Source organism: Corvus kubaryi, unplaced genomic scaffold, assembly GCF_017639235.1.
Source record: "Corvus kubaryi isolate FWS band 111438036 unplaced genomic scaffold, C.kubaryi_AGA036_p1.0 127, whole genome shotgun sequence".
NCBI lineage: Eukaryota > Metazoa > Chordata > Aves > Passeriformes > Corvidae > Corvus > Corvus kubaryi.
Window position 1 is genome coordinate 1,794,501 of NW_024580662.1, and position 16,546 is coordinate 1,811,046.

Genomic DNA, 16,546 nt, shown 5'->3' on the forward strand with positions numbered 1-16,546 from the left:
CAGGAAAGGCACTGGACAGACCCAAAGCCCTCAAGGGATGTTCCCAGGCTGTGTTCCGTTATTCTCTGGCAGGGGTCTGTGACAGAGGAGATCTCACCAGATACAGCTTAGTCCTTGCTGCCTGAGCAGGAAAACAACCAGCTCCAGGCTGGCCAGAATCTACTTTGCCTCAGGGACTGTTGTGCTACCTCACATGGGACAGTGTCAGATTCCCCAGCAGAGGCAGAGATGGATCACGCTCATTTGAAGCAGACCAATTTAACTTCTCGGACAAAGAAATTAAACAGTTTCCTTTTGTGCTCATTAAAGCCATGATTCCTGGAGCCCTTCGCAGAGGACAGCCTCACCTACTAGCCGGGCTCGGGCTCTGGCTCTGTGGAGAATTTCAGGCAGTAATGAGCTCACCATGGTTCCTGCACTCTGAAACTCTTGGGGGTAAATCACACATCATGTAGAGGGTGAGGTGGTGTAAGGATGTTTTAACAAGGTCTGCTGAGAGCTGATGGTGATAAAGCTGTTCCAGGACACCAAGGCGTCCCTGCAGGCAGGTTAGAACAGAAAACCAGAGGCACAAACTTCTGGATGACAAAGAATGGAGGCAGATAGGGACAGGCCAGGGACAGGTGCCAGTCCCGCCCCAAAGGGTGACCCTTTCTGCCATCCCTCAGCCAGAGGGTCCCTCTGGTTAGCAGAAGATGGTGGGCACATGAAGGGCACTGACCCAGCACCAAAGGGGAGCAGCAATAAGGCTGTGACACATGAAAGCAGCTCTCACTCCTCTGGAGGTGCCAGCAGCAGACGCTCTCGGGGCTGTGAACAGGTTAGGTCTCCTCATGTGTTGCACCTCAACAGTCCCCTCTCTTAGAACAGCACTCCCAGAAACTGCTGCTCTACCTGTGGTACATGCCAAGTTTTAGGGGCGCAGCTCAGTAGGACCTACAGACCATGACAACCCTCAGAGGGTCCCTTCACATGACTCTCAGGAAGAAACTCAGTCCTAAGGGTCTCCCCTTGCAGGTGACCAGAAGTCTGGCCCAAAGAGAAGGTTCCTACCCACTTTGACAGGAAGGGTAGGGTGGGGCGAGACAGGCAGCACCACTCACTCCTTACTGTGAAAAACAACCACTTTATTAAACAGCAACTAAGAACAGGTACCAAGGTAAGCTCATGAACCCCAGCATCAAGGCAGAGACTTGAAACGGCGCACACACAATGCCAGGTGCCCTCCCTCACTAGTGCAAATGGGCAGAGGACCAGGTGCTGAGCCTCAAATCAGTTTTTATACCCAGTCCTTTGTGTCTATTGGTTCATTTTACATCCTTCATACCATTGGCTCGTTTCTCCTGCTGCCATTGGTCCATTTCAACGATGCCTTTTTCACCAATCATTTTCTGAGAACCTCCACCGATTGGTTCGTGCTACATCCAATCCGCATTCTTGGTGACATCACCCTTATCCGTTGGAACATTCTGGAAACCTTCTCCTTTCTACCTGGTGTTGAGTACGCCACTTGATGGTTACATGCAGGTATTACACCCAGTACACTGCCCCCAACTTGATACTACAGGATAATTAACACGGAAAACATCAGTCAGCCCAATTCCCGCAATTAACATGTTTGCAAATTTTCTTAAGTAATTCTAGAGAACTAAAACCCATTTATAACACACTCTCTTAGTTTGAAAGACAGGTGTCTGCCAAGGAAGGCAGGAGTCTCCCTTGGAATGGAAAAAAAATTGCAACCCCCTTCCCTCCAAATTATTATAATTTTGAATTAAGGGGCTTTCAGGCAAAGATATGAGGAACAAGAATAACAGCTCTTTACTATTATATATCTATATGTGTATAACCAGTCAAACAAAACAGCAATAACTATGGCAGTAACAGCAAACACAAACCCAGTCCCAGCCTTCTCGGCTGTCAGGCCCTTTCCCCTCAGGTGCAGTTCCGCTCGCAGCCGGCAGGGGCGCTGGCGGCTCCCAGTGAGCAGGGCAGGTGCGATGGTTCCCCCGCGGCTGCAGGGGGAGCTCCGGAGCGAGCTCGGGGAGCACGCGGCACCAGTGCCCCGGGATCCCGGGGAGCGATGGAACAAAGGCTTCACAAACCCCTGGGCAGCCGATCCCGGTGTCCGGCCGGACCCTCGGGAGCAGCAGGCTAGAACGGCAGGGACGAGCACAAATCCCAGATGGCAGACGAGATGTATCCAAACGGGGAACCCCCCGGATGTCTGGGCAGGCAGGCCGAGCAGGGCTACAATGTAGCGAAGGCTCGAAGCAAGGGCGGGAGCAGGATAGCCACAACCCTGCTCCCAGCAGGGCGGGGAAAGGCAGGCTTGGGAATCCCGGGGTTTCTCTGGTAGAAGGAAGGCAGCCAAAGAAGCAGCCTCTCTCTCTGTCCAAACACTGGGGACTGACTGCCCAGAAACCTAGGTGAAAGAGATGCACCCCTCCTCCTGTGGCCAGGTCCTTTATTTTTCTTAAGCACACAGTAATTTGTCCCCCTGACAATATGTATGGGGAAAAATCGTTTAAGAGAAAAAAAAGCCAGGAGGAGAACTAAAACCCCAACACACACTTTGTGTGAAAGCTCATCCATACCCAGCGCAATTCCCCACTCACCAGACCCCACAACTGGAGTGGTGCTGCTCAGCTGTAAATCCTTTACACTTGACCCTTTTATCCACAAACCTTTCCTCACCAGAGGCTTTCCTGGGCAGCAAACACCTTTTCCCTAGTTTCTGTCTCCCCTGTAAGGTTTCCAGAAATGGAACAGGGTTTTCAAGCCATGGAGACTGTTTTTCAAGCCAGGTTGCTGTAAGATCAATCAGCATCAGGTTTTGATGGCTAAATACCAGTGAGTCCCATCTTCAGCCTGTCTCATGCCTGAGGTCTGTGTGTTTAACAGCCTTTCAGCAAGCTGTTTCCTTGTGAAATCTACCCAAAATCATGACAAAATCAACACTGAAAATCAACTCTGTAAACAGATCATTTCAATCTTTGGTGACTGCCTAGAAACAGACAGTTGAACTTAGACCTTTTCTTGATCATCAGGATGGTGTTTCTTTATTTGCATTGTTTGCTTCTTATAGGGCTGAAGGAATAGTGACGTACAGTTGTGGAAGCATCTGGAGAAACAAAAAGCAGAATACCTCCAAAACCAGCACATGCTGATAGCAACCATATTAGTAGCCCAGCAAAAGATCCCTGCATGTCAAGTGCAGCTTCTCAACATACTCAGATAACGGAACAGGGAAGGATAGAGTGGGGAAACAATAAACAGTCTGGTCTCAGATGGAAGAAATCCTCAAGCCATTAAGTGTTGAGGTTGGGAAGGTAAAGAGCTGGGCAGGAATTTGTCATGGGTTAGCAAGCATAGTCCCGGAAGTGATGTTCTTACAAAGGGGTGCTTACAGCTTCCTCTGTGACCTAACAGAACCTATTAACTGGTTAGTTTGAATATTGACAACTTTTTAAGCCACTTAAAATTTTGACCGCCTCTGTGATCCACACTTAAGAATAGACACACCCCAGGCAGAGCTTGCTCTCTTGCTTCTGGCCAGGGGACAGGTAACTCGGCTGGGCCTGTGCGGGGGCCTAGAGGGCCCTACCGGGCCCTGCCGGGACCTGCTCAGGCTGGGCCCAGGCCAGGACACAGCCATCTTGGAGCCGATGGGCCCTGTTCCACCTGTGGCCCCCCTTCACATCCCTGCTATGTGCAGATGGCACAGCCCAGCTCCCCCTCTCCAGTGCAGCCAAGATTCAGCTGAAGCTGCCCTGCTGTTCGGCAAAAGATCATGTGGCCAACAGCGATAATCAAAATTCCAGCTGCAAGGCCTGGGTGAGATTAACCCTTTTAGTGCTGTAAATGCATGTAAAGAAAGAAGAGCTGAAAACCTGAGGGAAGAGAAAGAGGAGATGCTTAAAGCTGAAAATCTGTTGTAAAGCTATTGTGGTGATAAACTATGACATATCAGAGTACCCGTTGTAATTTCATGAAAGCATGGGGGGTGGAGTGTTCAACTTGTACTTGTGAGCAACAGCACCTGTGCTGGAATAAGCAAATGCTGAAGCAGCTGTAATTTGATGAGCAGTTTGGACAGGGAGAGATGGAAGCGATGAGGACTCTTGCTCCAATTGGAAGGAGAAGACCTCTGTTCCTAGAAATACTCCCAGAGATGGTCCTAGAGATGAAGATTATGAGGACTCTTTGCTCCCAGGGAAAGGGAGGGCCTCTATTCTTAGAGATGAAATGCTCCCAGAGATGGGTGAAGAGAACTTTTGTTTCTGAACGGCTCAACCTTAAAATGGTACCCATTAGCTCAAGATTGGACCCTCGAAAGCAGCTGTGGGAAAAGCTGCAAGTTGTGGGAAGGGACTCCCACATTATGCGAGCAGAAAACCAACCCAGGCGGCTGTCTTGTGATACTGAAGTGAGCAGAGAACCACAATATGAGCAACAGAGACTCCTCTTCCTAAATGAACTGAACAAGGTTATTATGGAAGTGGTAAACAGACTGAACATCTCAAGGGTTGTCTTTTTACATTGTCAGTGGGAGAAGGGAGAAAGGTGGGGGGAGGAGAAGTGTTCTGAAGGTGTGGTGTGATTTTATTTTGGTTTTTTTCTTCCTCCTTTTTGGTCTATTAGTAAACTTCTATATATTCTCTCAAGATTTGTACCTGCTTTGCTTTTCTCCTAATTCTTATCTCACAGAAGGTAAACAGTAATGAGTATTTTGGACCAAACCACTACAGAATTGTAACACACACAGACAAGAAGGCTCAGAACAGCAAAGCCAGTCTGTCTCAGAGATGAGAGTCAAGGACCTCTGTGAGAGGTGCCTCTACCTGAGAGGTACCAGAAGGGAGACTGAAAACCAGAACGTGACTGCCAGCCTAGGAAGAGCCCAGGAAGTGTGGGCGTGATGGAAAGCCTGGCATTCCTCACCTCAGATGTCATCACAGGGGATCTGGAAGCCTCACAGACAAGGTGAATGCTGGCACTGTGGGGTCTGGCTATTGGGCAGGTTCCTTGGAGACACCCTCCCTGAGACTAGGGAGCAAGACAGAAAGAATATGCGCGTGGGAAACTCTTTCTCCTTTAGTTCAGTTTTAGAGCAAAGCTACCTTCTCTTCTAAAAGCCCTGCCATTAAACTCTGTAATCTTGTTGCAATTTTGCAATGTTGTTCTCTACAACTTTGTCAACTCTAAGAGATTTGTAATGACTTCTGTTCCAAATCCCTGGTAGAGATGGGAACTCCTGAAAGTGAACACAACCCTTTTCACCATTCTGGAGACCCCTTGGACAAACACAGATGCTATTCAGATGAAAAAAAGCACTGCAGGAGTGAGGTGGAAAATTTCCTGATCCCCATGAGCAGCACAAATACAACCCCTGATTTCAGGACACCGTAACAGGAGAAGAGTGTAATTCTCAGCAGACAGTGACTCCAGGGGTTTAGGCAAAGAAATTAAATAACACTGTCTCATCCACTTGTGCACTTGGCCTGGATGAAGTGAACAGCACAGTCCCAGACCTTCCAGTCAATAGATTTAAAATAGGCCAATAGACTACAGTTTAAAAGGTGGGGAGAGGAATGGAGGGATTGGTGTGTGCAGGCATGAAGAATGGGCATACAAACTGATGGATGATGTGGGAAATTTTGCAGCCATTAAAAGAACTGTCTTTTTTTGGCAAAGCTTTTACAATCTGCACTTAAAATTGAATGGATCAAATATATTAATTTTTTTTCTGATTTCTGGGGTTTTTTTCTGTCTTCTCCCTTGGGGCATACCTTCAAAACCTTAAATGAAATCCCTTTTGACTTTAGGCTATCTTAAGGAAAGGCTAGGGGAGAATAGTCATTGTTAAATACCGAGGTTTGTTTCTCTCTTATTTTCTTTACCCTGGTCTGTTAGAGAGCAAATGTTGAACTTGCTTGGGTTCTGCCCAGCTCATTACAGGCGTCAAGAGCTTATTTAGCTCCATCACAAGTTCCTCCATCTGAGACAGTCTGTGATGTCTCCTCATAGCTGGTGAGCAGAGATCCAGGCTGAGATGTGATTCATTAGCCAGCAGCAGCAAAGGGTTTGGTGGGGAGCCAGCTGCAGCCTAGAAGTGGCCGTTTCTCTCCCTTGACAATGACCAGCTCTGAAGAAGAAGACATCATTGTCCCATCTCATATCAAAGTGCCAAAGCCATGATAGGCTGGAGCAGGTATCAACTCTGTGACATTTATGCTGGACACCTTGTTCCCCTTGACACCAAGGGAGCGTGAATCAGGTTTCTCCATGGTTGCCTTTGCTTTCTGCATCCCCAGCCCCTGGAGTCTGTGGGGTTTGCTGTTTCAGGCTGAATGTGTAACAGAAGTCACACCCAAGTGAAGGAGTTTATCCTGTTTGGATTCCTTAGCTCTCAACACCTGCAAGTGTTCCTGTTTGTCTTCTTCCGCTCTGTGTATGTCCTGACAGTCATGGGCAATCTCTGCATTATTGTGTTTGTGAGTACTCACCATCCACGCCACCACCCTATGTATTATTTTCCCTGCAATTTTGCCTTCCTGGAGATCTGGTTCACAACTGCCTGCATTCCAAAGACACTGGCCAATCTTGTGTCACAAAGCCAGTCCATTTCCTTCAACAGGTTGCCTCCTTCAGATGTACTTTGTCTTCTCGTTTGGTTGTACAGAATATTTCTTCCTTGCAGCCATGGCATATGATCACTATTTGGCTGTGTGTTACCCCCTGAGCTACAGCACCATCATGACCAGCACTCTGTCCAGGGGGCTGGCAGTGGGCTCTTTGGGTGGGTGGTTTCCTGGTCATTTCAGTGCCAGCGCCTTTGACTTCCAGGTTGTCTTTCTGTGGCTCTAATATCATCAACTATTTCTTCTGTGATATCTCTCCCTGGATTACTCTTTCCTGCACAGATATCACACTTGTTGAACTGGTGTGTTTTGTCCTGTTTGCCATTGTCATCCTCGGTTCCTGTGTCATTACCCTGATCGCCTATATTTCTATCATCTCCACTGTACTGAGGATCCCATCTGCTCAAGGCTGGCAAAGATCCTTCTCCACTTTTTCTTCCCATCTCATTGTAGTAATTATTTGGTACTGCTTCACCATCTTCCTCCATGTCAAGCCGTCCATCAAAGCTCCATTGGAACTGAAAGGAATGAGAAAGAGCTGTCTTTACAAACAAACTGGGCCTGATGGTAGATAAAGCCAGATACTGAGAGGTGAAAGAAGCAATGGGAGGAACCATAAATTCCATAGGAATTCCACTAATGACACAGACTGTTATTCACTCAAGACTGTGCTAATCCCTGGATTTAGAGAAAAAGAACAGAGACAAAAGGAAAAGAATAGGGGTGGGGTACACCTTAGAAAGGGGGTTTGTATTAAGTGATTTGGGAAGTCTGTACCTCTCAAGTACCTCAGCCAATGGGGAAAGAGAGAAGGATATGCGGCCAGGAAATTAGGATAAAAAGGAGGCTGCGTTCTCTTAGCAACTTGAGAGACCCCATGGGAAATGCCCATGACCTCTCCCTTTATTTGAATAAAGTAACAGAACTCCTCTGTCTCCTTTTTGGACATAAACCTCTGGTGTTTGTGGATTAATTTTCCTGACAGAAGCGACCAAAACAGTCACCATCTTAAACAGAGCTGTAACATCACTACTAAACCCCTTCATCTACACATTCAGAAACACAGAGGTGAAGAACATCTTGACAAAGGCTTTATCGAGGTAGACAAACAACTCTGTCCAAAGGTCTTGTCCAGGACTGTCTTCCCCAGTCTAGCAAAAAAGCAAAGCTTCAGAGACATCTCAGATTCCAAAGAAACACTTCTGTTAGAATGAAATGGAACTGTTCTCAGCTCTTAGCTAAGATAATTAGCATTAATATAAATATTCATTACACAATCTTCACAAACTTCGCTTGCATCAACCAAAAGAATTTCACTCATCAAAGTGAAAATAACCACCACAACTGCCTAGAGGTGGAAAATTTACACACTCCCCACCCCTGACCTCTCTGCCACAGTCATAATACAGCAACTGGCCACGTCCAACCCTCTGGTGTTCAGGACATGCCTATGCTACACTTCCAGAACACAATAAATGTGTGCCAGCAGTGCAGCCTCAAGGTATCTCTGAAAATAAACCAAGCTGTCTTTCCAGAAGCCATTTGTGCTGCCAGACTGGCAGTGAGTCCCTGTTACCACTGGAAATTCAGGTGATGATGGAAAGCTCTTTCTCCCTTTCCAAGTGGACCAAAAGTGCTGTTTCTTTTGCTTCTGTCTCAGGCTACAAATACAATTGTATTTGCCTGTCTCTTCAGGCTGTGAACCAAAATGATGGAAGCAGGTAGCACACCTTAGCCTTGCCTGTCCTCATCTTGGAAAGCACAGGCAGCAATTAGTGAAAGAAAAAAGAAAAGTGGAGAAATAATAGTAATAAGGATAATAAAAAAAACCAGTAGCAACTGTAAATGTTTCTCCTTCGATCATTCTCATCCCTAAAAGCTTCCAATTATTTTAACAGAAATCTCCTTTCCCTCTTCTTTCTTTTCTCCATCTTTTTATTTCCCACTGACTTGTATTTTTATCCCACGGCCCCACTAGTAAGGCACTGGGAGGAAAATGACCGAGGAAATTACTCTTCTCCCTGATAGATTTATTTCTGCAGCAAGAGCTGTCTTTGGACCAGGGCTGTTACAACTCACCCCCAAAGCCAACAGTAACATAGGTTCTTGTTAATTGATTCCTTGTGGCAAATTAGAGTGAAATGACACTGAATGATTGGTGTTTGTAAATATACACATGTAGGGTTTATTGTGGAAAAATGTGGTTGCACAGGGAAATGGTTGTTACGTACAGTAATATGACAAGAATAGAAAGATCTCATCATCCATAGGCCTCAAGACAGACTTGGTCATTGTCTTGGGGTGACTTGATGTTGTATTCCCTATTGCTGCACTATGCCCAGAAATTTATATATATACCTTTCTATGCTTTTAAACTGAGCCTGAGAGGGGGGAGGAAAAACTGAGCAAAACTTTTTCAAAGCCGTTTGCAGCTTATTCAAGGTCACACAGAGACTTTTTTCAGCTGTGGCAGGAGAGCGAGAGTGGGGAAAGCACCCAACTTGCTCTTGGCCAGTTTTTTCAGCTCCTGTTTCTTTCTCCAGAGAGAGACGGAGAGTTGAACTTTTGTTTTCCTGGGACTTTGTTTTTTCCTTTTTTTTTCCTCTGCTGGTCTGTTTCAACATCAGAATACATCGGGAGGAATTTCCACCGAGGCCTTGGGCCTGGAGGTGGGCCCACCACCCTGTCCCAGCTCCAAGGAGGGGGAGAGAGAGATCTACGGAAGGACCCTGAAATTTTCCCAGGTTTCTCTCAGCAGAGCGAGAGGTTTTATCATTTAGCATTATTATCCTTTTCCTGTGTGTTTGTTAAATAAATAGTTTTTATCTCTTTCACTTTCCTTCGAGGAAAATTTATTTTTTCCTGTGATGAGCAGAAAGGACTCCACTACTAAGTAAGTAGTAAAGTAGGTATGTTTATTCCAGCTGGGATGCACGGGGGATAGCTCCTCCAAAATCATGCGTGCCGACAGCTGCATTCAGCTCAGTATTTATCGGGTTACAAGTTCCATATTCATAATACGTTTATACATATTCATCACCTAGCCCCACCCAGCCTCGCTTCATATTATAATGAACCCAAAAGTCATTTACATCCGCGTTGCGCTTGCACAGTGTTGTTTGGTGGTTTTGGTAGGGGTCTTCCGAGGGTATTTTTGATGAAGTCAGGAGTCTTCCTCATCCTGAACTTTTCACCTTTCTTCCCTGCACATGCTCTTATATACCCCTGGCCTGGGTTTAAGCTTTGAGACTGGTTTGAGCTAGTTTTGGGTTGAGCGCAGGATGTCTGTCTGAGACTCCCCCTGGTCTTATCAGTGGTCTCTTATCTTTTCTTCCTGCTCTGGTATGCTGACCAAGCTAGATGCATTGTTCCTAACCTTTGCTTCCCATCCCCCTGATTCACCTGAACCTGGTGGGGGAGGGCTGGTTGTAGCCTGCCTTCTCTCAGAGGATGTATTTCTAAATTTGGCCAAACTGGAACAGTCATATCAGATCAGAGGTTGGCCACACCCAAAAGCTCTCCTCCTCCATTTCAACAAAGCACCCTGGCATCTCTCACATGGGAGAATGTCTTGAGTCATCATGCCTTCGAAGTTCAGTCTCTCACAAGGGGCCTCCTGGTATCTGGAGTGCAAGATGGCAAAGGAATGTTCTGCTCAATCCTGGACTTGTCTGTACTCCCAAAGCCCTTTCAGACCACAGGGCTTTGGATGATGTCCCCAGACCACCTGCTGTTGCCTCCCTCCCCATCGATCATTACCCTGGGGCTCTGGGCATTGTCTGCAGAGGAGAAACCCCCACCAGCAGTGCAGAAGGAGACCTGAGCGTCTGCTGAAACACAGGACTCCTGTAATATGTGAAACACAGGACTCCTTTAACATAAGCACCTTAATATACCAACACCTTAGTATTGAAAGGAATGAGGGACTTGTCTTTACAAGCAAGCTGTGGGCCTGCTGGTAGATAAAACTAGTTCTGAGAGATAAAAGAAACAATGGGAAGGATTCCATTGATTGATGAATGGAAAGAAAGAGATTTGTCTTTACAAATAAATTATAGGTCTGCTGATAAATGGAATTGGATATTGAGAGATGAAAGAAACAATGGGAAGGACCATAAATTCCATAAAAATTAAAATAAAAGGGAGAGGGTTATACATTAGAAGGGAGTCTTAGGTATTAGGTGTTTCGGGAAGTCTGTACCTCTCAAGTACCTCAGCCAATGGGGAAAAAGAGAGGGAAATGCAGTCAGGAAATTAGGATAAAAAGGAGGCTGTGCTTTCCAAAAATTTGAGAAACCCCAGGGGAAATGCCCCATGGCCTCTCCCTTTATTTGAATAAAGTAACAGGACTCCTCTGTCTCCTTTTTGGGCATAAACCTCTGGTGTTTGCGGATTAATTTTCCTGACAGTATAAAGTATAGATTAATAAAAGTTAAGTGTTAGTTGCTATGCTTAACCGCAACTGCTTCTGCAGAGCAAGCTGCTTTTGCAAGACAAGAAGCCTAGCCCTGGAAGGGGTTATGATGATAAGAGAATAGATGCTATGCCTAATGCTAACTGCTCTAGAAAAAAAACAAACCTGAATGGACTAAGATTATAAGGGAAAGGAATACAAGCTAATGTGTCTGAATAACTGCTTTTCTGAAGAACAAGGGCTTAGCCCGTGCAGGCTAAGCAACAAGGAAGAAGAAGCATGGTAACTGCTGTTTTAATGACAAATGGGAGAGCTGTCACAAAGGGTAGAAAAATGTGATTTTTACATGTAATAGAGAATTGGAACATAATCAATACACATTAGAGAGGAATATGTAGAGAGGAATAATATAGTAATAAAGTGTGTAATAGTAAAATTAAGTGTGTATTAGCAAAATAAGTGTGTGATGAATGTATTAGATAAGAGTATCATGCCGTGTTTGTAACCCTAAGATAAGGAAACCACAAGTTATGTAAGACCCCAACCATTAAGACTGTAACTTTTAGATAAATGAAGAAAAAAGGGCAGATGCCAAACTTGTAGACGTATAAATAACCTCTGTAAGATGAGCATGGCAGACATGCATATGGAGGTGCTAACCCCTGCATGCTCCCCCGAGGTGCTAACCCCTGCATGATACCCCTGGCTGGGCCAATAAAGGTGTGCTTTACATTACAGTGCCTTACTGTGGAGTGGATTCCATTGAATCACTGGCCATCCCAGCACCCATCTGGGACACAATAGGAAGCTGGGGCTGTTTTTTAAAGTAGGTTTTCCACCTCTGACATCAATGCCAATTAGTTTCTTGAATGCCCCTTGTTCTTTGCACCTGAACTAGCCACCTTTGTAGTCCTGCTTGTGTCGCAAAGGCAGGGCGAGACAGAAGAGGTGGCACCAGCTCTCTGAGCAAAGAGCAGGTGGCCCATCTCTATGGCCCAGATTGCAGGTTCAGCACATGGTACAGTGGATTTGGGGCAAAGGGACACTAGCGAACAGTCACATCCAGTGCTGGTGGGTTCTCTGGCACAGCTTCCTTGGCAGGGACTGAACTGGAGGTGGCTGCAGGTGAGCCTTGGCTCTCCTGGGGGCTGGTGGTGATGGGGGGCTGGTGGGCAGGACAGTGCTTCCCAGGGGTGGGGTGGCAGCCCTGCATACCCATGTCCTTCCAGCGGGCACAGTGCTGGTGCTGGTTTGGGGGTGTGAGAAACAAAGCCCACCCTTCTTTTTTTTTGATTTATAAATTTAATAAGGGACAATAGGGGACAAAGGTCACTTGAAGCAAACATAACACCACTGGGTGCATAGCTCATAACCAGAGGCACACCCACTTATACAAACTTCTCAGTTATATGCTTTAACATTATGCATATCAATAAACCACATAGTTTTTCTGAGAACTAATTTACATTTCCTTAGGAGGGATTAACATAGTTCCTCCCCTGATCTGCCTTTTTAGAGCATGCGTAATGTGATCATGGGGGTCTTCGGGGGTCTTATTCAGTGAAGGCTCCAGTCTTCCTCACATCTTGAATTTCTCAACTTTGTCTTCGGAGCATGCGCAGTTATGGTGTTCCTAGGTCTTTCTAGATCCAACCAGTTTAAATTCTGTACTTTGTGGCTAAGTGGCTTCACTTTTGCCAATTTCTCATTAGTATATCCTGCTGCTCCTCTATCTAGCTATACTTGTCTATTTTTGAGATTATTCACCTGGCGAGTTTCCATTTCTTTAAGCATTAAGCGATTAGTTAACCATATACTAGCTATTACATTGTATAGAAAGTTATGATTCAGGTTATATTGGTATCTTATAACTCAAGCATCTTGTAATTTTGACCCCAGTTATAATGTTAACTAGTTAATATCTGCATAGCAAAGTTGTACTTAACATATTTGTACATAATATTTTCTAACATATTCTGATACATAATATTTCTTACATTTCACTACCCATGAAAGACAATGCTATAATAGCTGTTTATCACAGGGGTGACCCCTGAGCAGGTGTATTTGTGCCTCAAGCTGATTGAGAGCAGAGCCAGCATGCAACCCAGTCCCTGCTGTGTGCCCTGGTACGTGGTCAGGGAATAGTCTCTGCAGTGTACATGAGGAGAGCTGTCCCATGTGGATGCCAGGGCTCTCCTGGCCCAGCCAGAGCTGCTTCTGGAAGAATGCCAGTGGAGGGGATGCCCAGCACTCCTCAGGCAGGGATGTGACTGTGTCAGGATCGTCCTAATCAGAGACACCGTGTCAGAGCCCCTGGCTCTGCTCCTGCTCAGCAGCACAGGGCCACAGTACTTACACTACTGGACTCTGGACATGTTCCTGGGGGTACTGGGGACTGGTCCAGCTGCACGTGGGGTAGGGGGATGAGTCAGAGTGGGATGGGACATGGCACAGAGCACCCTGGGTGTCCCAGGTCTGCACAGCCCCTTTTCCCCGAGGGGCCACATTTGCTGGAGGTGTAGAGGTGGCATTGCAGGTGTGAAGGAAGCTCTAGGAGACCTCAGATCTGCCACAAGGGAGGCTGGGGATCGATCCTGATAGGAAAGATGAGTGCTAATGTCTTTACAAATGACTCAATGGGTGAGGGTCTTTAGGAAAAAATGGAAGTTAATGTCTCTACATCAAGCTGCAAGTTTGTTGCAGAACCCAGACAATTTGGCCCAGACAGTTTGAACTTCTGAACTTCAGGGTAATAGGAGAAATGGCATACTCTGATATATCATAGCTTCTCAACAGAATTTCAGCTTTAAGCATCTCCTCTTCCCTCAGGTTTTCAACTCTTCACAGCAATAAAAGGATTAATCTCACCTCGGCCTTGCAGCTGGAATGTGGCTTATCAAAGTGGAGAGGGGGGGAGCCAAGCCGCTCTGGCTGCCCACAGCAAGGCAGTGGGGGGTGGGGGTCCACGGGTGGTACAGGGCCCATCGGCTCCAGGATGGCCGTGGCCCAGCCCAGCCTGAGCAGGGCCTGGGCCGGGCCCACTGGCCCCCGCATGGGGCCCGCAGCCACCTGTCCCAGCACCTGAAACGAGAGAGAGAAAGTCTGCCTCAGGGTTTCTATTCTTAAGTGTGGATCACAGAGGCGGTCACAATTTTAAGTGGCTTAAAGAATTGTCCATATTCAAACTGGCCAGCTGATAGGTTCTATCAGGTCGCAGAGGAAACTGTAAGCACCCCTTGGCAAGGACATCACTTCCGGGACTATGCTTGCTAACCTATGACAGTCATTAAAATGGCAGTTAGCATGCGTCTTCCTCCTTATTGCTTAGCCCATAAGGGGTTAGGCCCCTGTTCTGCAGACAAGCGGTTAGCCAAACCCATTAGCTCACATTCCATTCCCTTATCATCCTATTCCACTCGGGTTTGTTTTTCAAGAGCGTTAGGTATAGCATCTCCTATTCACTTATCATCATAGCCCCTTTCCAGGGCCAGGCTTCTTGTCTTGCAAAAGCAGTTGTGGTTGAGCATAGCAGCCAACACCCAACTTTTATTAATCTATACTTTATACTAAAGCACTTGTGTTAAAGGAATTCTATGTTTCATATGTTAAAGAAGTCCTGTGTTTAAAGGAGTCCTGTGTATCAGTCCCAGTAAGTTCTCATGTGCCAACATGTTTGTACATGTTTGTACATGTTTGTACCCAAACAAAAGTTTGGGTACAAAAGAAGAGGCTTCTGATTAACCAAATAAAAATGTAAACAAGCAACAAGAGCAGATACTGCTCTGCCTTCTTGGGGCAGGAAGTAAGAATGTCCCTCTGCTCTGTAAAGGACATCCTTCTCACGAAAATGAAGAGCTCTGGGATGCACCATCAGGCAGTCAGTGCTCACCAAGCTCTGACAGCAGTCCAGTTTGGGCAGCTCAGCTCAGATGAGTGCTTAGACCACTTCAGTGCTCCCAAGAAGCATCTGGACCCCCACCTTCCTCTCAGGAAATGTCTATAGATCCCAAATGTCATCCTCATTTAAAAAAAAGAAAAAAAGTGGTGTTCATGTTGAGCTACAGGGAATGGGAAGTTCTTAAGTTTCTGGAATAGCAATTCTTTAGCTTCTGAAGTAACAACTTGCATTTTATTATCCAAAAGCACTGTAGAGTGCAAGCAGAGACAGAAGGCAAAGTGAATGTGGAGCTCCACAAACTATGCTCTGTTGCAGTGGGGATCCTGCAACACGCATATACCAAACCAGGAGTCCCGTGGAAAGGAAATATATATGGACAGACAGATTCTTGCTAGCTGTTTCAGAGATGTTTATTTCTCCAGCCGCATGGCCGGAGCTCTGCTGAGGAACTGTTCAATCACGGGACCAAGGGTCCTTCTGCCCACGCAGGGAACACAAACCAACCAATGGGAACGAGGCTGAGCAGGGGCAGGGAAACCCCGTGTCTGTGCCCTCAGGGCCCCTCTCCCAGGGCTCCATGGCAGGGGAGGGACCCCAACATTTCACCCGTTTTATTTTAATAAAAGGAGAATGAAAACAACTGGATAAACATTACAAGAACAGTTTCAAGACAAAACAAGCCACCCTCCTGAGTCTTTAAATGTCCAATCAGATTCTGTGGAACATCTTAGGGCTGACAGAAGGGAGACAGAACTCTCTGAGCATGCTTTGTGGGGAAACTGAGGCAGGAGAGGGTTTAACTTCTTCCCTCCCCCTTTTCATCCCCCACTCGGCATTGGAAAGGGATTTCTGGGGAAACAGTTGGCAAAGCATGGTTTTGTGAGGGAAACCATGGATGAAAAAACGGATTGGGAATACACTGGGGTAATAGGACATAGGGTAAAAGGGAAAGGTGGGATTAGGAAAGGGAGACTGTAGGGGGGGTTTACAAGGGAGATATTGTCTAACATGACTACGATTTTTTGCATATATACTGCCTTTTACAGGAACACCATCAGGCCCAGTGACCTGCGATGCTTGTAACCCTTTTCTCCCTAGTACAATATTAAATTCCACCACCTCTCCATCTCCCAAGCTTGGGATCCATTTTTCAGGGTTATTCTTTTTAATAGCAGTTCTATGCACGAATATGTCTTGCTGGTTGTCACACCTTGTTATAAAACCATAATTTTGCTTAACATTATACCATTTTACTATCCCTAAGGTCTTAGTTACTATGATCTTTTCCTTTTTCCGAGTGGCTGCTGTTTTCTGTCTCGCTGCGTCTTTGCTCTCTCTTTCGGTTGCTCCTGTGTTGGAATTCTCGGGGCTGCTGGTGCCTGCGCGCTCTTCCTGGGGTCGCGTTCGGGGCTGCGCGGGCCGGGCCGGGCCGCACCGCTCAGTTCTCCGTGCGTCGCCTCCTCTGGTCGCAGCTTCGCTGCCGATGCCGGGCGCTGTACCCACGTCTTGGCCAGGCCCCCGAGCGACGACCCCCCCGCGCCCTGCTCCAGCGCGCGTTTCGGCTGGGTGAGGCTCCGTTCCACCGCC

General features: G+C 46.6%; 1 protein-coding gene across 1 annotated transcript; it reads left to right on the plus strand.

Annotated features, from left to right (window-relative positions):
• The first annotated feature begins 6,353 nt into the window (after nucleotides 1-6,353).
• Nucleotides 6,354-7,748, plus strand: LOC121662083 (olfactory receptor 6F1-like). Its single transcript, XM_042022901.1, is given in 4 exon segments — nucleotides 6,354-6,635; nucleotides 6,637-6,798; nucleotides 6,800-7,211; nucleotides 7,630-7,748. Coding segments are annotated over 4 exon segments (975 nt in total).
• The last annotated feature ends 8,798 nt before the right edge of the window (nucleotides 7,749-16,546 follow it).